The sequence below is a fragment of the Tamandua tetradactyla genome, chromosome 17 (assembly GCF_023851605.1).
Source record: "Tamandua tetradactyla isolate mTamTet1 chromosome 17, mTamTet1.pri, whole genome shotgun sequence".
NCBI classification, from domain to species: Eukaryota; Metazoa; Chordata; class Mammalia; order Pilosa; family Myrmecophagidae; genus Tamandua; species Tamandua tetradactyla.
The window spans coordinates 75,037,512-75,059,355 of record NC_135343.1 but is presented as its reverse complement, the minus strand read 5'-3'; the positions used below and the strand labels follow the sequence as shown (position 1 = coordinate 75,059,355).

General features: G+C 42.3%; 1 protein-coding gene across 2 annotated transcripts in view; it reads right to left on the bottom strand.

The window, feature by feature from the left end:
- Positions 1-21,844, bottom strand: part of RASA3 (RAS p21 protein activator 3) — a 235,278-nt gene that overhangs the window by 135,337 nt on the left and 78,097 nt on the right. For both annotated transcript variants that reach the window (XM_077134966.1, XM_077134967.1), the window contains exon 2: positions 13,124-13,241. In XM_077134966.1, coding sequence (XP_076991081.1) covers positions 13,124-13,241 — 118 coding nt within the window. The remainder of the gene's footprint in view (positions 1-13,123; positions 13,242-21,844) is intronic.

The following is a 21,844-nucleotide window of genomic DNA, read 5'->3' as shown; positions in this document are numbered from 1 at the left end:
GCCTCAACACAATCGGGTCCCACTTTCAGCCCTAGGGCTCCAGAACCCTCTTTCCAAAAAAAAAAAAAAAAATGCTGCCTAAAATGAATGGGCTGGCTTTAAAGACTGCCATTTGACATAAGGAAATGAATGCGTGCCAATAGCATCTGCCTCTGAGGCCAGGCGAGGCTGATAAGCTCCCTTTTTTTTTCCCTCTCGGTAATCACTGGAAGAAGCTCAAATGTAGTTGTACAGAATGAAGTGAACTTTAATAAGAAAAAAGAATGAGGTGTTGGGGGGGACTTCTTGCAGAAAATAGGATTAATCTCTAAGTGACAGATCTGACAGAGGGAAACCATCTAAACTCCTCATCAGCCTAGAGGCCAGATTTGTAAGCGAGAGGAAGGAACTCAGCTGGGACATTTCAAATATGGTCTAATTTGGGGTCGAAAACACCGTGTCTGTCTAGGAGCAGCTGAGAAACCACTGATTTTTCCTGGAGACTTTGCCCCACATCTGTTCGAGGCTGGCACTGCCCCATACCACACCACTCCCGCTCACTGCCTCACGACAGGCAATCTTTGATAATGAAAAAAAGAGAACCAGCCGTGCAAACTCAATGTTTTGCCTTGTTTCTCCCCCTCATTTCGTGCCGTTGGCGGAAGCCCACATTCCCTTCCCCATAATCAGGCTGGCTGGAGGAGAGGTCCTGGACAAGCACTGCCAAAGCCGGCTTGCAGATTTGGTCTCCAAGCTGGAGGAGAGGGAGAAAGCTGCGCGATGAATAACAGCGAAACCCCCACACTGAACTTCTTCGTGAGTGGACTATTTTTAAAATTGTGTTTGTTCTTCAAAGTAGGAGTCATGAATATGCTACAGGGAAGGCCACGTCTCAGCAGGCACAGTGGTTCATGGCTGGGGGGGTGAACCCAAGACTGAGCCACACCCACACAGAGGCCAGAAGCCAGAAATGCACGGGCATACAGTTTCCTAAAAAGGACACCTATTTCTGAACAGCTCAGTATTCAGCTAATAAAATGTGCATGTGTTTAAATTGTTAACTAGAAGCTGGATTAAAATTTCATTAAGCCAAATATTGCACTCAAACATCCACAGTGGATAAATTGGGAATGAAAAGGAAGTCACTTAACTTGGATGCATAACAAATTGTGAAATTTGTGCTTTTAAACTTCCATATGTCCACATACCTGCAGTAGGTACAAAGGCATCCCAAGTACTGGATGGTCTGCTGATTGTTCTATAAAGGAACCCCAGATTACAGAAGCCTAACAAAACCCCATTTGGTCAAAAGATATTTAGAAAAAGGAGAAGACCCTTTTTGATTTCATCTAAGTCCATCTCTTATTTCCTTTAAATTGTGATTTTTAAACTTCCCTTAAATTACCTGAGCAGCACAGACCCTCAGAGTCTGTGGGCTGTCATTATAAATGCATTATGATGCTTCCAACAAGATCACGATCCACAAGATTGTAAGCTTCTCCTACCTGATTCTACTATGCCTTATAAGTCACTGTCTGAATTATGCTCTAGCAGCCTCTTAAATGGAAGAGGGGCAGCAACTCCAAAAAGGAGAAAATTGCTCTGTCTTCCACAAAGGACGGGATGGAAAAATGCACACATCTGAAGCTATCAGACCACATGCCAAATGTTAACTAGCATCTTTGTTCGTACAAACTTGAAAAGGAGACTGACAGGATGTAAGTTAGATCTCTCCCATAGGACAGAAGAAAATTTGAGATCAGCTCTGAGTTTTCCTCCAAATGCTGGGAAAGAAATTTCCTGCCCAGGATTTGGCCTGAGAATGTTGAACATGCTGTGCTCTCTCTAGCCAGCCATGGTCTGTCACTTCCAGCAGTAGAAACACCGATGGTTAAGCAGGAGCTAAACTGCAAGGGCTCTTCAGTGTGGTTTAAGATGGGTGGGGTTGTTTACTTTTGAAATGCCGGCAAACAGAGCTGTGACTTTTCAAACCAAACCCAAAGAATCAGTGAGAAAGGGGTAAACTGGGATAGAGGTTTACAGTTAGATTCCTCATGTCTGACTGTTTCCACCCAACATGAGAAACGACAAATGCTTGCCTCGGTCAAAGACATTGGAAGTACCATAAGTAAAGAGCTGTTGATTGGGATTGTGTACCAGCCCTATCCTAACACCAATTTCCAGATGCTTGGGAGACATCTGCTGTCATTTCTCAATGTCTCAGTCACTCTGGGACATCAGCAGTTGGAAATCCTGCTGATTTCCCAGGAAAATGGTAGGGCTGTAAGCCTGAAATTAGTGCCCTGAAGGGTCCATGGTAGCTTCTGAGGATGAGATTGGAGGAAGACACTAGGAAAACTATCAAACTCTGGGTGTCGGGATGGAGCATGTGATGGCAGCCTGGCAGGAAGAAGCCAGGGCAAATCTAGAGTAGAGGACAAGTCAAGCAATAAGTCAAAATCGGCAGGCAGATCAGCAGGTGAGCCTACAAGGATCCCAGGGACGAGTGGTCAGGAAGCTGTTTATACTCCTACCAAAGTACCAGGAGACCAAAAAAATGGTATTTTGCACACAGCAGATATAAGCCTCTGCCAGCTGAGTCTACTTAGTCTGAAGCCCAGCTCCAAGGTTTACTAGACATACAGGCTTCATAGCTTGGATAGTTACCTGACCTCTCTGAGACTCAGTTTCGCCAACTATAAAATGGCACCAACAACAGTCCACATCTGCTGATAGGGTCACAGTGAGGAGCTCATCTGCTGGCCGGTGCAGGACACATACCAGCACCCGTGGCACACAAAGACGCTCAAGAAATGTATGCTATTATCACTACATCCCACCACACACACCCTCCTTCTTTTCACTCAGCACTTCTCCCATACACTCTCCCACCACGAACAGAATTCACAAGTCCTTGCAAACAAGCTAAAATCAGGATCTTTTAAGGCCCAACCGGCTCCATGACAGACCATGCTTTTTAAAGTGACTGAAAAAAGGATTTTTTCAAAGATGTCATAAAGTCATACATCAGGCCAACTGTGATTACTAAGATGTTTCCAACTCCAGAACTGGTCAACAGGGAGGAATTAACTCATCAGGCTCAGGAAGCCAGCAGGGAGGAGCAGAGGCTGCTGCAAAAGCCCTTAAGGAGAAGCTGCAGGCCAACGCTGGAGGGTTCCAAAGGGTTCTAAAGGGTTCTAAACTGGCCAATGGAAAATCCATTAAACCCCTATATTCTGTTGGTCCAGAAACTGCCCGGTTCAAAACTCCTAAAGGAGAAAGGAAATGGAGCCGTTCAAACCCACCGCCTGTTCGGAGAGAAGAAAGACAGAAAGCAGAGAGCGTGAGGCACAGTCCAGGACGTGCAGTCTGTGCTGAGAAGGTCACCAGGGCAAGCTTTCTCTCCGCAGCCTCCTGCAGGGAGGGAACACACCAACAGTCTCTCCTACGAATGCCCCGTCCAAACTCGGACACCCAGGAGGGGCCATCCAAGGCGCTGTACTCGTGCTAAGACCCCTTCGGGAAAGGAGCCTGGAGCAGCCCGAGGGGCACCCTGGGCACATGTGCCTGTGCAGGGCAGCCACACCCCTGCTCCGTGCCGGCCTAAGCGTCCTGCCAGGTTCTAAGGGAATCCTTCCACACTGTGACATGTTCCTGCATTTAAAAAAAAAAAACACGCCTGCCATGCAGGAGACCGGGTTCGATTCCCAGCCTGTGTACTTCCTCCACTCCCCTCTAAAAAAAATTCAACAAATTGTGCTGCAATAGCAGGATAGTCACATGGAAGAAAAGAATGAAATGTAACCATGGCCTTAAATTATTAAAAGAAAAAAAAACAGAAGCTCCAGTAGAAGAAGGGATCAAAGCAAGATATAAGGAAGAGGAGGGGGTTGGCAACCAATATAAAAAAGATTGGGCAGCCTCTAGCTCTCTGAGGGTCTTCCCTGGACAGAGAAGGTTCTTCTTTATAACAGGGACTCCACAGTGAACCTAAAACTCCTTCATCTCCCCTAGATCTCCAGCAGGGATGGCAGCAGCCAGAGGAAACTGTCAAGGGACCCCACACCCCATGGGATCCACAAGACTCCCAGGTCCCAATACCCTAACATTAGTAAGGCCAGCCTACCTCTGCAGATAGAGAAGACAATTTCTGAGTGCAGAGCACTGCAAATCTAAAAGCATTCCTAGATTATGAAAATGATCTGTACACTTCCTTTAATGCAGACTTGCCCTACATGCATTTAAATGCATACCACTGGTCACAGAAACCAGAAGAAAAGAAACAAATGAAAGGGAAGGTAATGTGGCATGGTAAGAAGACTTTCCTAATTAACTGGAGACTTGGGCCTTGGGCCCAGCTCTGCCATAACCAGGTGTGAGCCGGGCAATCACTCATCTTTTCTGTCCTTCATTCTCACTGCAGGGAAAACAAGGCAGTCAGTCTGGGATGTTTGTGTCCAGCATGCAATACCTTAGCTCTGGGTTAAGATGACTGCCAACTAATTCTCTATCAGAAGCAAAGATAAAGTTTAATAATAAATGCCCTGCCAGGAAAAAATACGAGTAAATAAAATCTGACATGCATAAAACTATCTGGAAAAATTCTTTTCATGAAGTAAGAAACACCTATAAAAATGGGCATTCATAAAATTACAATGTTCAAGAAAAACGAGGAGGGCACTTTTTATGAAAATCCATTTGGGATAAGGCCTTTTCTCACTGAAAGTGAATATGAATTCTTCCAGAAATGCAAACTGAAACACGTGCTGGTTCAAACGGGGCCGGGTTAGACCTACCGCAGATGCCCAGCGCTGGACAGCGACTCGACACAACCAAAGAGATAGGCTTCTGCACTACAGGAGAGGATCATGGTCTCCTTCCTTCATTTGTTAAATTCACTAATTCAGCGGAATCTTACTTAATGCTGAATTATGCCTAAAGATCTGAACTAAATCTGGTGGGGTATATCAGCAGTGACTAAAGCACGGGCTGAAGGTGTCGGCATGCAGAGGCACAGGAAGTGACTGGGCTGATGGGCTGGTCTGTTAGCCCCAGTGCCCTGAACGCCCAAGCACCTCCGCCACCCTGTCCTTCCCCTGAAACCCCTCAACCTCTTCACAACCCAGCAACCAAAAGGTCAGTTCAGGGTCCCATGCCGCCAGCACCTGGCCCGTGTCCACGCTGTGCTGGGTCAGTGTTCCTTCTGCTGCATCATCAGAAGGCACCCATCTGTGTGGGTTGGGGGGATTTTTGCTGATGAATTCGTCCTTCAAAATCTCTTGGCTTCACTCCCTTTGTGAAAATTTCTCTCTGCTGGGTTCAGCTTCCTGAGGCTTTTACACTGAAAACTTACGGGGTACCCCGGAAGACCCCTGGAGCCTTCCTGGGGGTTCCAGGTGAGAAAGCTCTTGCACTGTCCAGCTTATCTAAAACCCAGCTTAGAACTTGCTGGATTCTACCTGGGGCACTTAGCACAGAAGCAACTGCTTTATAAACAGCCAAGGACACAGGAATGGGTCCACGGTCACACATCTCAGTGCAGCACAGAATTGCCACCCAAAGAAATCTCGAAAAATAGTAAATTTAAGGAGAGGCGCTGCCTGGAGCCCTTGATGAGAGAACAGCTCTCCTACTCAAGCTGACCTACTATATTCCAGTCCTCACCAAATACTGTATGCAATTCAGACAGACTTTTTTTTTTAGGCTTCAGCTAAAGAAATTGTAGAGAAAAGGAAATATTAGGGGGGAAAATGTTATTTAGATACTCTCCTAATTTCAAAGGAGGTGTTTTGTAAGTCAACAACTTGATTTTTTTAAAAAAGCATTCTGAAAGAATGAATAGTCTGTCTTCCCAAACCGCTAACTTCCTCCTGAGCCCTTTTAGGCTCACACCCGAAATGACTCCTCCCCCCCTGAATCAAGCTTTGGAACTGCAGAGGTCCTTTCTTGGTTTAGTCATTTGTATCACATAAAAGTACTATTTTCTGAACAACTTACATCTTTCAGTATGAGCAGAAAGAAACTTTCATATCATTGACCCACTGGCTCCTCCTAAATACCAAATCGGCAGCTCAGACCCAACCGTGTGGGATGGGCTTTCATTAAGAAAAGCTCTTCAAGTTTGCTTCATGCTGAGAATTACAGCCTTGGAGAGTCTTATAAGGATGCTAACAGCGCTACTCTAACTCCCCCTCCACTTTTTTAATAAGGTTTGTCTTTGGGACTTCACTTTTCTAACTTCTAATTAACACAAAGAAGAGAACAAAAAAATACATCCCATAGTCCCACTAATCAGATATAATGACCACATTGACATTTATTTATATATATCCCAGGCAATTTTTGAAACAAAAAGGAATCCTTCTATACAGTTTGTACCTTTTATCACTAATAAATATCCAGCCAAATTCTTAAAGAAGCAAAGGGCCCCTTAAACTAGAAAATGAGATGAGTTTGAGCTAACTGTAAATAGGGGTTTTATATTTGGGTGGAGGAGGGGGGAGGTGAACCGAGAAGGAAACGAAAAGTAACCCCTGGGTCAGGGCTACTGAAAGACCGCAGAGCTCGCCGCCTGGGACCTGTGGCCACACTGCTCCTCCAGATGTCACTGCAGATAAAGCTAAATCACAATAAACATGGAGGCCACTGCGCAGAAGAAGAAGTTGTCTGGGCTGGGAGCTGCGTGGAGGGGCCCATGCTGAGCTTTGGGAGAGGGAGGGGCTCTCTGCTCAAGAGTCAGGATCAGAGAACCAAGTGTAACAGCTTCAAGCAGTGCTGCCATCTTCCCCGGAGGGAACTTCTCCCCTCCCCCCGCCATGACTGCACCCCTCCAAGGTGAAGGGGTGGGTGAAGGTCAAATCAGGGACCTTGGGACCTGGGGTCAGCTCTCTACTGAGCCATGAAGCTGTCTTCATATATTCACAATTTTTTTATACATTCGCAATTGATAGGTAGCAATATTATTTATCACTAATCGTCATTGAGGATATAAACAGTGTTCATTCAATTTTCTTGGGTGGATGAAAATACTGATACTTTCTGGTAGATTCTTGCTAATGACTGGACTAACCCAGCATTTAAGAGGTTTTTTTCCCCTTGTTGCTTTTCTAAAATAACATCAATATGGCACTCCTTTACTGGATAAAATGATGAGTTCCTCCACGGCATACTCTTCTCCTTCCTTCTAATTATTTCTCTCATGAGCAAAAGGGACCGAGTGGGGGTCCATAGCTCTCGTTTCAGAAGCAGGAGGCTGGCACATCCCAATGGAAGCCCTAAGATACTTTCAGACAGATTCATTAAGCAATCAAGGGAAGGGGGCTCTTTCCTGAGCTTCCCAACCGTGGCCTACTGATTTCAGATAACTGTTCATTTAAATAAACAAGTAAACAAATAATGTGCTGCTATTTGATTAAAAAAACATTGCTCTAAAAAGTTGAAAGTGTAAACAGAGTTCACTTTCAACATAAAGATTGTATTCTTCCCAGAAGGATAGAAACTTTGCCCAAAATCATTTTGTTTAAGAAGGGACCAGGACAGGGAGCAAAAAGGCTTTTTCTCCAAAATGTGTCAGCTTCAATTAGTTCTAAAACATAAATTGGTAACAGATGCTATCATTCAACCTCTGTTCTCCCATTAAAAAATAATAATAATAAAGAAAAAGAAAAGAGGATTTTTTTCTTTTAAGATACCAGCATGGTAACTGATAGTGATGCCATGTAGACATCAGTGTCGTAAATGCCAGTAGTAAAAGGGAAAACTGTTGCCAAATCCCTCATTTTACAGGCAGGGAAGACAGTTGCTGGACGACATACAACAGACTGGTGATTAGGTAATAGGTCCCCTGATGCCCAGGCACACCCTGCTTCTAGTGAGAAGGAAAAAAAGGAAATCTGTTTTCTTCCTTTTAGTTCTCACGTTCCATTTGCACTTTCATGTTGAGTCAGAAGACAATGTTGTCTAACGGTTAGTTGACAATGGTAACCACTTCTCCACCAGAAAGGATATTAGAAAGAGGGTTTAGTTGTTTTGGTTTCCATTTTACCCCTTTTGATAAGGCTCTGAAGCACTGCTGACCTTGACCAGTTCTGCCACGTTGGGAATCCCCACGGCAGGAGAATACCCTTTTGGCTCTTTAACTCCAGAGATGTAGATACACACTTTTAAAATTTTCTACCTTGACTTTGCTAAATCAATGCTCAACTCTTGCAAGTAATGCTGCTTCTGGAGGAAGGCTGCTGGGGAAAACTCAGAAATTCAGCTCTGGGATTTTGTTTTGTCCAGAGTGATGCCCCGATAAATCCCAGAGTGATTTGAACAGTGAATAAAAAAGTATTTGCAAAGTCCCCTTCAGGGAATGGTGAGAAAGGAGAAAAATTCACCTTCCCCAAGTTGAATTCTTGATATTTTCACAAGCAGAGCGGACAAACAAAGCTATAGGCTGAGCCCCTAGTCTTGGGGTTTGTTCTCATGAAACTTAACCCCACAAAGGATAGGTCAAGCCTACTTAAAATTAGGCCTAAGAGTCACCCCCAAGAGAGTCTCTTTTGTTGCTCAGATGTGGCCTCTCTCTCTAGCCAACACAACAAACAAACTCATCACCCTCCCCCTATCTACGTGGGACATGAGTCCCAGGGCTGTGGACATTCCTGGCAACATGGGACAGAAATCCTAGAACGAGCTGAGACTTAGCAACAAGGGATTGAGAAAAACCCTAGAATAAGCTGAGACAGCATGAAGGGATTGAGAAAACCTTCTCAACCAAAAAGGGGGAAGAGTAAAATGAGACAAAATAAAGTGTCAATGGCTCAGAGATTCCAAACAGAGTAGAGAGGTTATCCTGGAAGTTATTTAAGCATTAAATAGATATCACCTTGTTAGTCAAGACATAATGGAGAGGCTGGAGGGAACTGCCTGAAAATGTAGAGCTGTGTTCCAGTAGCCATGTTTCTTGAAGATGACTGTATAATGACATAGCTTTCACAATGTGACTGTGTGATTGTGAAAACCTTGTGTCTGATGCTCCTTTTATCTACCTTATCAACAGACGAGTAAAACATATGGAATAAAAATAAATAATAGGGGGAACAAATGTTAAAATAAATTTAGTTTGAAATGTTAGTGATCAATGAAAGGGAGGGGTAAGGGGTATGGTATGTGTGAATTTTTTTGTTTTCTTTTTATTTCTTTTTCTGAATAGATGCAGATGTTCTAAGAAATGATCATGATGATGAATATGCAACTATGTGATGATATTGTGAATTACTGATTATATATGTAGAACGGAATGATCAGAAGTTAAGAATATTTGTGTTTGTTTGGTGTTTTTTGGTATTCAAAAAAAAATTAATTTAAGAAATCATGGAACATACAAAAACCCTTTAAAAAAAAAGGCAATTGGGATACGAACAGCTGCTCTTCCCCAGGCAACACAATCCTCTGCACCACTACTCATCACAAGCAGTTATATATCCTTTGAATTGTTACTTATTAAGAATAGTGTTGAAAAATCTTTAGGCATTTAAAACCAGGTTGGAATTTGAGTAGATTGAACTACTACTAGAGGGAGGGGTAAGGGTTATGGCATGCATGAGTTTTTTCTTTTTTATTTCTTTTGCTGGAGAGATGCAAATGTCCAAAAAAATGATCATGGTGATGAATACACAACTATGTGATGATATTGTGAGCCGTTGATTGTAACCATGCCAAGAATGTTTGTATGTTTGTTGTTTACAATAAAAATATTTTTTTTTAAAAAGTACAATGTTAAAAATGTGCTATCATCAATTATAAATAAAAAAGAAAGAAAAGAAAAAAAAGAAAGAAATTCAGCTCTGGGAAGTTGCCTCCATGACACACAGCAGAGAGGGCAAGAGCAGCAGACTCCCTGCTGCTGGAGGCAGCCTGGAGGCAATGGCTAAAATCTGGAATGTGGTCCGCTCAGTTTTCCAAGGGCTGACAGTTTCCTGTGTTGAGGCTCTAACCCAACCTCTCAAGTTTATCTATGTCCCTCCATTTTGAAGGTCATCATTTGAATCCAAGCCTTTGTCCTCTCTCATCTCAACTATGGCAGGGTCTGCTGTCTCTCAGCTCTGTCCCCTCAGAATTTTAAAATACCAGTTTCCTCCTATTATTTTCAAACAAGCCTCTCCAACATTTCATTTTTTTTCCACTTTTAAAATTCTCATAAGTCATTTTTAGATATCATTATTCTAATTTCTGTGTCTCTAAACCTCTCGCACCTTCCATTTCTTTGTTTCTCTGAACTATCCTTCAAATTGATCTTTTAGCTTATTAATTCTCCCTAAAGCTGTGTCTAATCTATTAATCAATTCATTAACTGAGTTTTTTATTTAAATTTTTGTCTTCTTCATTTCTAGAAATTCTCTTGGTTCGTTTTCAAATTAGATTGATGATTCCTTGCAGTATCTTAATCCTGCCCATATTTTTAGGCTTGTCTTTTATTATTTTAAATACATTAAGCTTAGTTATTTCACATTCTATGTCAGATTCTGCCAGTATCTACAAACTCTGCAGGTCTGATCCTATTGTCTATTGTTTCTGTTGGCATGGCGCATGATGTTTTAATTCCTTGTGTACTTTATGTGTTTGATGCCCTAAGCTCATGTTCCTTAAAATTTTGTGTATGGGAATTCTTTGAGACCTGGACTGAAATTGGGTTCCTTCAGAGATGACTGGACATTGACAAAATACTAATCTAGGACATTAATTTATATTCATGGATTGAGATTTTTTTGAACCACAAAAAAATGTATGGATTTAGGATAAAAACTAATGCAAGATCCAGTTTTTGGTTTAAAATATTCATCTGCAAATGGTGACAGGTAGGTTGTCTTGCTAATTTATTTTATGGGATGGTTTCATTTATCTTACACTCTTACACTAAGGGTAGAGCTTTTAGGAGTACCAGCTTGCAAGGCTCATCACGTGAATAGAGCTGTTTGCCTCAATACTAATAAACCACAGGCATTTTTATTTTTTAAGGTCCTGGAATGACGTCATCTACGTTTTGTCTCTTTCTTTGCTGTCAGTTTTAATTCTTTCTATCCATAGCAGCCACTCACTCACTCATCAGGCACATTTGGTAAGTGTTCAATAAATATTCACTGAACTAACAAATTAATTAATAAAAGAAGAAAAAACTAAGATTATTAAAACTGTCTGTAAAGAAACAGTAAATAGTTTATGAGAAACAGTCAGAAGTTCTATATGAGTCAAGTGTATTAGCTTCAGTACACTCATTATAGCATGACCTGGCTCCTTATCAAGGGATTTTAAGGGTTACCACCTGACTGTGATCATGTCGCAGATAGCTGATTCCCAAGAAGGGACAGTATTACTACATCATTATTTTATTTAGCTCCCAGACTCCCTTTGCTGCTATGGAAGCACATTTTCAAGTGCCACCCAAACCAGAAACTATGATTTCTATTTCCAGATTTGCCTGAAATATTTTGAGGACAATTGGTCCCCACTTCTCAACCTCACCTAAAACAGAGAGTCCCAAAAAGATTCCAGGGGCCCTTTCCCAGAGGTTTTGATTCAATCGGTCTGGGAAGAGGTGACATCAGGGGAGCCCAGTTGTACAAAGAATGTCAGTAACTGCCAGCTTTGTGGCCCACTGGCCTCTAACATCAGACCATTTAAATATAGAAAAGGTTTTTCTCAATTAGAGGTTAACAGAAATAACCTTCGAAGAGAAAAAATAAGATTTCTTTCCATTTTCCTTAGGTAGAAATGTCACCCCCATCATCACTTTCATCATAAACACCATAAAGAAATTCTTTTAAAGCCTCACTTGACTCCTGACAATATTCTGCAGTCTTTTTAGTTTCCTTCAACAACTTATTTTTAAAACCTGGAGTATGCATTAAAATAACACAAACAACTCGAATTACTCGGCCTGAGGAGCAGCTTCACCAAATGTGAATTAAGAAGCAGCATTTAGCAGCAATGGTACATATGGAGGAGAATGAAACATGCTTCCGATCTCTCAGAGGGGCAGGAGATCCTCAACAGTTTTCTAAAAATTAAGTTCATTAACTCATCAGAATGTGTTGTTTTTTCCCACTTAGAAGTAGCAATATGCAATTCATCTGCTAAAAATGTTCACAAATCAAAATAGCTGTTTTGGTGAAGCCACGAAACCAACAGTCCTAAACCTGAAGACGAAGCCACCAGCTGTACAGAGGTGTCTTCTTTCCTTTATGAATTGCTTCATAATAAGCAATTCATTCCAGACTCCAGCCCCACTAGAAGCTTTAGTGTACTGCATCTAACTACAATTCATTAATTTCCCATATCACCTTCTAACCCACTTTATAATGAAACTTTTGCCAACCCACAATCCTCTGTTCAGGTTTCTTTTTTCCCATCCCCTTTACAAATTGCTGTGACTGTTAGAACTACTTGCTCCCCAGCCACATTTCATTTCGTGATATAGCGCGGTGCTGCTCCAGGTGCGGTCAGGAACAGCAGCACCACCCGGGAGAATGTGAGAAATGCAAACTTCAGGCCCCACCCTAGAGGTCCTAAAATAGACATCTGTGTTTCAAGAGACCCTCCCAGGGCTTCCTATATAAACTAAAATTGAGAAGCACCGATGTATTATACAGAAAATTCCTCATTCCTAAAACTTATTCACTTGGTTTTTTTGGCTGACCTCTCTTCCTCAAATCTCACCAGTAAAGGTTTTCTAGGTCTCCCGACAGCCCCTTAGACATGCTTCTTTATGAAAACTTAAGGGAAGATGGTAAAAAGGCTTTCCGAATATTCTTCTCACTCTTTTGCAATATATACTTCCCAGTCCATCTCTAATTAAAGAATGCTCATAAATGTTCAGGTAGGTGAATTATTATAAGAGTTACACCTGTGGGCTTTTGTTCCTTTACGCTGTTCAGAGCCCTGTGCATTACGAGCATTTAATATGCACCAGTTCACCATCAGGGAGGGAAAATCCAACATTAACTGCCCCGGCAAGCAAGAACCCATGAAGATTTCTTCCTCCTCACTCAAGTCAACCAACATAAAAAAAAAAAAAAAGGGAAGAAGATGTACGTCCTGCATATTATTTCTACAGAAGAAATATGCACCAGTATCAAGGAAAGCAATGCAAAGACATTACCAGAGTGATTTTTCCACTATTTTGGTCCTGAAAACCTCCTCTTGGTCCAGGTTCACTGTGCAGTAGCAATCCCGCATCTTGTTTGGCCCCGGATACGTGGGAAGATTTTTGGCTTCACCTAAAAAAATGAATGCAACATATATCATCTCCTTAGCATCAAGATACTTAGTTCCCTTCCTTAATCGCAGACATTTTTTCCAAATAATGGATCTTTTTTATAGTAATGCACCTGCATTCTCTTTTGTACACTCATTTGCTTCTCATAAGATTTTGGTTTTCTTGCTATCACAACAAGTCAAATTACCAACAAGGGACCATTCGTACTGTTAAAATGCAGCAGGTGCCCATCAACCTCTTAAATGCTGACTGTCGTTTCATTTTGACTTTTTTTACCCATTTATTTTGAATTTAATTTTACAGTAGTGGGCCAAACTGGAGTAATAATTAAGGAGAAAGACTCTTTCACTTTTTCACACAAGACTAAAATGTAAACTTCAACAAAGTTTGCACTGAGTGGTTTGCCAGTTACTAGCGCGTCCAGAAGACACCAAATATGGTTCTGCTGCCCTCTCCTCCCCAATCCTTTCTCTGTACAAAAGTCCCATTGTGGCATCTGAAAATGTCTGGAGAAAAGTTAGGGGTTTCAGTGCTGCCAGTGTGCCCAACTGGCCCTGCAGAAAATGCCCACACCATTACAACTCCTTATTTGCCCTTTGGCCTGTCTAGAGATCAATACCAAGGTCCCAAGTGCTAACAGTCTCTGCTAGATGCTCAAAGACAGCACGAACCTAAGATGAAATGGCATAGTATAGTGAATTGAGGGAAGAGGAATGAATGAAAAGTAGCTTTTTAAGAGCTGCCGCCTGAGCTAGAAGGAAACATCTGAGAGGATGGAATGGTAGCCCATGACAAACTTTGGGATCTGTTCTGCAACTACTCGTTGAAGAGTGCTTTGAAAATTATTGCTTTTTTCTTTCTTTGCTTTGTATACATGTTCTATTATACAATTTTAAAAGTTTGTTTTAATAAAAAGATAAGCAGAGGAAACCTAAAGAAGAAAAGAACTGCTGCCCGGTTTGTCAGCTCAGTGAAAGCAATGTCTCAAACATGTCCTCTCCTCTCAAAAGGCCTTATTTGGCTCTGCAGTCATTTTGACTCTAACGACATCTGGCACTGGATGTCCACAGCCACCAAACCCAAAGCAAGGAAGAGAAGAGAACGATGGGACATGTGATACCACACCAGACACGCTAACAACACACCAAGACACATGCTAACTCCTGCTAATATTACTCATGGCAAAACTGCCTTAATTATACTTAAATTTTTTTAAAAATCAGATTAGAAGCTTTCCAGAACTTCATCTTCAGAACTTGGTGCTTACACTCAACGCACCCAGTCGCATCATACTTTCTTTTGTATAACCCCAACAACAAAAAAATACATTATAACTCACTTGGGGAAACTGGATCATTTGAAAAGATGCCAGCCAATTTGCAATCTGGCATGCCAGAACCTCCACAGGGCTCCACTGGGCAGAGATGCCCTTGACTTGTTTGAAGACATCTTAAACTTTTCATTGTTATTCTTTGCACACTGAATAGAGATGTAAGCTAATAAAAATCTTTTGATAACTGGGCGAATGCTTTCTATGCCAATAAATTTTGCTTCTGATATATCAAAAGTACTTTTTGGGATTACTGACATAACCAGCTGAATGCTTTGCATCAGGCTACATATGGGGTCCAATTTGCATATGGACTATTTCCTACCCATCAGCCAGAGCACACGGCCCTGTTTCTCTGAGCCTCAGTTTCCCCAACAGTAAAACTGCAAAAAGAAACTCGGTCTCTCAAAGGCTCCTCCTGCTCTGAAACTCTTCTAAGAACTCAGAAGGTTTGGGAAAGTCTTCTTCTAGGAATCTTCAATGACTGCCAGTTAGTGAAGCAAAAACAAAAATTACAAATGAATGTTTTCTTCTATTCCCTGTTATCCTTAAAACATTAAAACCCTCCCACCAACATGCTATTTTTACATGAGCTGGGTACATGAGAACACGGCACACTGAAAACCAATCTGCTGACAGGCATACGAATCCGAGCCAGGCTTCAAGTAAGTCGTTAAATATCAAAAGACAGATTTTCTGAAGGATTTCAGCAGATGTGAAAGGTCATGTATGCACATGCATATGTACATAGGGTGTGTAATGTATTCACAAGCCTGAAAGCACAGAACGTGGCTCAATGAGCTTCTGCAAGGTGAGCATGAGAAAAGCGAGGAAAACCAGACAAGGCGGTCGTGCAAAGAAGGAGTAGACCTAGATTTCTCAGTCACCAATTTTCCCCTATTATACTGCACCTGAAATGCAGCCACATCACACAGTCCAAGAGAAAAGAACCTTTTAGATCTTCTCATTTTGTTTTTGGGACTAAAGTCTTTAATCTCAAAAGCAGCTTGATTTCTTTGATTTTCCAGCTGATACTTTTGTGATTTGTATTAGGTTTATAATATTTCCGTTTGGAATTTAATTTTTTTTTTTGCAACAAGGGCATTTAGATACTTAGCCGCAAGCTTTCCTGTTTCTTCAGGTGGGGGTGGAGTGAAACCCCAGTTCTTTGACAGTGCTATGGGAGATGGTCTTTAGTGGAAAATACAGAACTGGGTCTTTTCCTCTTTATCTAAGGAACCTCAGAGGACAGGTAGCTGACGCTGGGGCTGACGCTTCTCTTGAATGTGGGATTGTTAGGGTGGAAGAGACAGGATGAGCGTTCTCTCAACAACTTGAGACGCAGACTTAAAAACGTGAATTATCATGTGTTGGTGTGGCTGCAGTCTGATCCACCTTCCTTCTAACTCTCCACACGCTTCCCGCCTCCTCCCCATTGAGGACTGTGGCAGAAACATCCCAGTTTCTATGATGATGGTGACACCAGTGAGAACAGCCAGCAACCGGAGCCAACGTGAACGAAATCACTTAGACCAGGAAAGGGCTGGAAGCAATGGCCAGCTCAGCTGTCTTGCGCCACGTCATCCTGGCCAGTTTCTAACAGTTTAACTGAGTCCCACCTGAGGCTGGACCAAAACAGAACTGCGAACAGACAAATTACCACTGAGTCTAACTTGGGATACCACAGCCGAGAGGGCAGTGGAATGTCTCAGCTTGACTGTGCTTCTGCTGTAAGCACTGGGACGGCTGTATTTCCTCTACAGTACCCAAAACGGGTCATTGTCTCTGCCACGGTGACCACATGGACCAAAGGCTAGAGGTCGTCTTCCTTTCCTCTCCAAGGAAAAGCAGCTCTTTTTTTCTAGTAATAAGAGATGTTTATAAAAGAAGGTAGAGCGTTCCCTGGTATGCAGTTTGTTGCATGAGTGGATGAATAAATGACCATCATGTATTAAAAAGCAAACTCTAGTTTGTTTTCCAAGAGCCTTAATGAGTAACCATTTTCATATGACTACTTCTCTTATTTACCATAATCTCTAAAATTTATACCACTTTACCTACCATAGCTGTCCCATCAGGTAGATTTGACAAAGATGGCAAACCGTGGCACCCAATATTATCTCTGAAAACCTGATTTACTAATAGAAGCAAAAAGCAGCACTTGAAAAATAGTAACATAAGCTGATAAAAGAGCAAACCTGATCTCCAATGCAGGAGGCAGGCACTGGGATCACAGCTCAGTAGTAAAAACCAAGGGTATAACCTGAAAGCCATCTTTCCCGAACGATGGCAGTAACTCATCGTGCACACTGCAGTGACCACAGCCAGAGAAATGCCAACGAGAAGGCAGCCTGTGTCGACAATCTGACCTGAGCAGAGGGACAGCCCAATCCCTGATGCCCACACCTCCCTGGGGAGCCTACAAAGTGACATCAGGCCATCAAAGCACCCCCATGCCACCGGGTAGGCTCAGCATATTAGTATTGATAAAGAAGGCTCTATGGTTTTTTTTATATTTTTATTGAGAATTCTTTGCACACATACAGTCCACAGATGGTGTACAATCAATGGCTCACAATACAATAGTTGTGTGTTCCTCACCAAGCCCATTTTTAGGACATTTGCATCTCTACAGAGAAAGAAATAAAAAAGGAACCAAAAAACAAACATTCCATATGCCTTACCCCTCCCTTTCACTGACCACCAGTCTTTCCATCTAGCCAATGTATTTTACCCCTTAAATATTAATATTAATATATTCACCTATTATTTATTTATTTGTTCACATTTTCTACTTATCTGTCCATACCCCAGATAAAAGGAGCATCGGACACAAGGTTTTCACAATCACACAGTCACACTGTAGCAGTTATACCTTTATACAATCATTCTCAAGAGTCAAGGCTACTGGAACACAGCTCAACAGTTTCAAGCACTTCCCTCCAGCCACCCCAATACAGCATAAACTGAAAAAGACGATATCTATATAATGCATTAAGAATAACCTCCAGGATAACCTCTTGACTCTGTTTGAAATCTCTCAGCCACTGACACCTCATTTTGTCTTATTTCTCTCTTGCCCCATTTGGTCAAGAAGTCTTTCTCAATCCCATGCTGCTGGGTCCTGGCTCATCCTGGGAGTTCTGTCCCACTTTGCCAGGGAGAGTTACACCCTGGGCGTCATGTCCCACGTGGCGGGTAGGGAGGTGAATTGGGAGCCCCTATCTTACAAAAGGCCAGCAGCCGGCAAGAGCACAACAGGCAAACCATCCTTTCTATATTTCAAGAGGAGACATGTCTGGTGGCCTCAGGAGTTCAGACCCCAGCCTCAGGTCGCTACTCCTCCAGTCTGGGGCCGGGCTTCCTTTCCTTCCCCTCGTTGGAAGTGATGCTGTAACACCTAGCTTCTCACCCACCCCACCACAGTCTCCACGAGGGCAAGTGCAGGAGCTGTCTGCTGCCTGCTGGACTCAGTACCCAGCTCAGCAGCTGGTAGCTACTAAGCACTCAGTATCATAAATGAAGGAGAGATGAAGGGGGGAGGGAGAGGAAGGAAGAATGAGTGACATTCTCATTCTCTCTGTTAGAACTTCTAATAGAGCAAATCACCTTTTTTTTCTGGCTAACAGCTTGGAGCTGGAATCTAACAGAAACATCCTGAAGCAAACATTGTGGATGTTCTGGGTACTGACCAAGTCCACACAGCTTTGGAATGGCATTCTTTCTTATTTAAGGCATGGTGGTTTTTTTCCGCTCTGTTTTAGGTCGTCCTCACTGAAAATGAGGCATAATCACTGCACAGTGCATATACACTGCACAGTATACGACTCACGTAAATACAGTCCCTCCTCTAGCAATAAAGCCAAATGGCCTCCATGTATGGGAGAAGAACATGTGGAAGGACTGAGGCTTTAATGCTCTCAATCTTTATGCCAGTCTCTCACAGTCATTCCAACTTAAAACACTGGAATGGGACCCACAAACTCTGATAGCCAACACGGTGCACTGTAAAACATAAAAGTCTATTTTCCCAGAAAGAACACTTTCCTGATTAAAATATTCTTTTCCCTTGAATATAAAATTTGCTGCCTTACTACTTAGCACTTGATATTAAATAGGACAAAACCCCATAAAATAGATTAGATTGAATTTCTACATTAAGTTGGAAACAGCCTCCTCTACTGCATGATTGAGAAGTCTGGAAAACCTAATTCTGAGCTTGGCTTCATGGATATCAGCAACCACAGAGCTGGTGTAAACCATAAATACAGGTGAAATTTGCTCTAGGAATACTTAGGCACATAATATATTTCCTCCAAGTCCCAAAAAGAATGGGTAGTGTGTTACAATATAAAAGACAAGTAGAAAACAAGGTTGTTAAAATAGAAATAAAATTTAAAATGTTGTAAAAGGAAGGAAAGTTATATCTATCTAATCTCAGTATTTGCAATTCAATTTAGCTCTGAGTTGTCCGGTAGCTAAGGTAAAGATGGAAAAACGGTGGTACACATATTCTCATCATTTATTAAAATGAAACATGCCAATTCTCCAAGAGAGGAATAAAAGCATTCTAGAACAACATTATTACTGGAAGACTTCCATGAGACATTCAGTGATGTAATGGGCAATGCCTTCCATGATTTTACAAAAGATACAGATACACCCTTTGCATGGCTGTTTCTTACCCTGTCCATCCATAGAAGTAGAAGCACGATATAAAATGTAAAGTGTGTGAAAAGATTCCTCAGCACAGGAGGTGAATCCTAAGCCAAGGAGCTTCTTTCTGTTGATCTACTTGATTCAAGGCTAGAATGTCAGATGCTCAGAAGAAATTCTGACTGACATTTCTACTAAACACCTCATCTCACCACTGGGCTCCTGATACCTGCATGACCAGGAGTCCCAGGTAAATGGCTTGGCACAATCCCAAATGACAGTAGCAGCAACTGGCTGATATCACTCCTTCCCTGACTGAATGTCCCACTAGTCCCCCAGGATTCTTTACTCAAACATGGCACAGGTTCTTCAAACCCAGGACACTACAGAGAGTGGATGGATCCTCTGAAGATCTAGAGGGATAGCCGGTTGGCCCACAACACTTGATAACACTCATTCGTTCACTTGCCTCCCTTCCTATACACTTCTCAACACAGGAGCTGGGTGCCATTCCTTCTTTACATTCCAGCATCCAGAACAGCGGCTGGCAAATAAGAAGCATTCCAAATATGTTTATTCAAATGAATGAATGAATGAAATGACTCAATGGGAAGGAATGTAACAGTATTTATTATTCACTCCAGCTTTTGAAGATGCTTTCCAGATACACCGTGGTAAATTAAAGACAGTCACAAATTATTTTCTACTTTTCCCACTGAGAGGTGCAGTCTAATCCCCCTCCCTTTGAATCTGCGCTGGCTTCAGTGAATTGATTGACTCAAAAAATGCAGCAGAGGTGACACTACATGACTTCCAAGGTAGAAGGAGAAGCCTCCATCTTCCACCTCAGTCTCTCAGAACACTCTCTCTGGGTACCCTGAACCTCCAGTTACTAAGTCACTACTCTGGGACTACCATGCTAGAGAGACAGTGTATGCCAACCTGCAGCCCCTGCTGAGCCCACCCTCCCAGCCATTTCTCACCAGGCATCACACGTGGGAGTGAAGCCACATGGGACCCCACAGACCAGCCTATTCACCAGTTGCATGCCATCACCTCCATCGATGCCTCATGGAACTGGCCGAGTCCTGTCCAAACGGTGGGAGTGCAATTTCCTGACCCCCAAAATTGTGAGATGTAATTAAATGCTTGTGTTTAAGGCCTCCAAGCTTTAAGGTAATAGATAACCAGAGCACACACAAGTCCCTGTGTTTCAGAATGCTCATATATTACCAGATAAAGTGACATTTCCACTCCTACTCTCTTCGTGCACCTTGATGACAATTTAGAGAATATGACTGGTCCAGCAATAGAATGTCCAAGAGATACCCAGGGGTCACTTTTACATATTGATCATTAGGCCCTTTGAAGAAGCACAAATGAGAAACTGGTAGCAGTTGTTGTCACGGGGAGGGCAACAGTGGAGCTACGTGATGGGCTAGAGAGCGGAGATTAACTCTCATTGCATATACATCATCGATTTGAATACCCTGAACACGCATTACCTAGTTAAAAGTAATGACGCTTGATACACAGGCAAAATGGAGATAAACTTGGCATCTCCAGACACACTTGGGCATGCACCATCAACAGCTGGATGAGGGAAACTTGCAGGGCTTGAGGTCCAGAAACATCCATCCTTGACCAAAAATAACCATGAACCATCCTGTCCAAACACTTCCTCATCACCCACTCAATTCAAATGACTTAGTGGTTTTCAGAATAACTATGAGCAGGTCTTGGCAAATGTTGTTATGATGAATTATGCATGAGACAAAAAACCATTGGCACACGATGGCTGCCTTCTTGATATACCTGTAGCTACAGACCTAAGGAATAAGGCTCAGGTGAGAACTTTCAGGTTCATCCTAGAACTTTACTAGCCTCTGTCTTTTCCTGAACTCGAAAGAAGGAGCTACTTCCTCAACACCTGTTGTTTCCATTTGTCAGGAAATTGTTGAAATATACAAAGCTCACTAGTAAAAGAAACTTCTCCATCCTCTGCCAGAAAATTGGCACAATAAATATACAACTCTATGACGTCCATGATGTGAGTGTGCCCTCTTGGATGTGGCGACTCTGAGTTGTGCATGAACTCACAACCAGGAGAGGACTCTGACTGGTGCCACTACTGCCTCAGAAGAATTTGTCCTCTTCCTGTCAAATTATCTACATAGAGGTCTCAGTCTAAGCTGAAGTTGACACTGAGCCACATGGTTTTTAAATTTAAAATTTAAAAGATATAAATGAATTTTTTTTGATTAGCTGACAACATTTAAAAATAAAGATATTTTCACTTAAAAAAAAAAGTCCACAATCTCCACTCCTTTTCAAAGCTCAGAAGATCTAGCCACATGGGACACATCCTCTCATGTTAGCAATCACTGGCTCTGAGCAGTGGGCCCGTCCATTTCATCACAGAAGGCACCAGCTTAGGTCTTTCTTTGCATTGTGACCACCAGAATCTATTGCTTTGAAAACAAAACAAAAAAATGCTGTTATCCAGAAGATTTCATAGAAATATTACTGACATAGCAACACAAAGGCTCTCACTGCTATCCTCCTGCCCCAGGACTCCCCAGGGCGCTCCCCCAACAGAGGCACCCCACTGGGTCTGC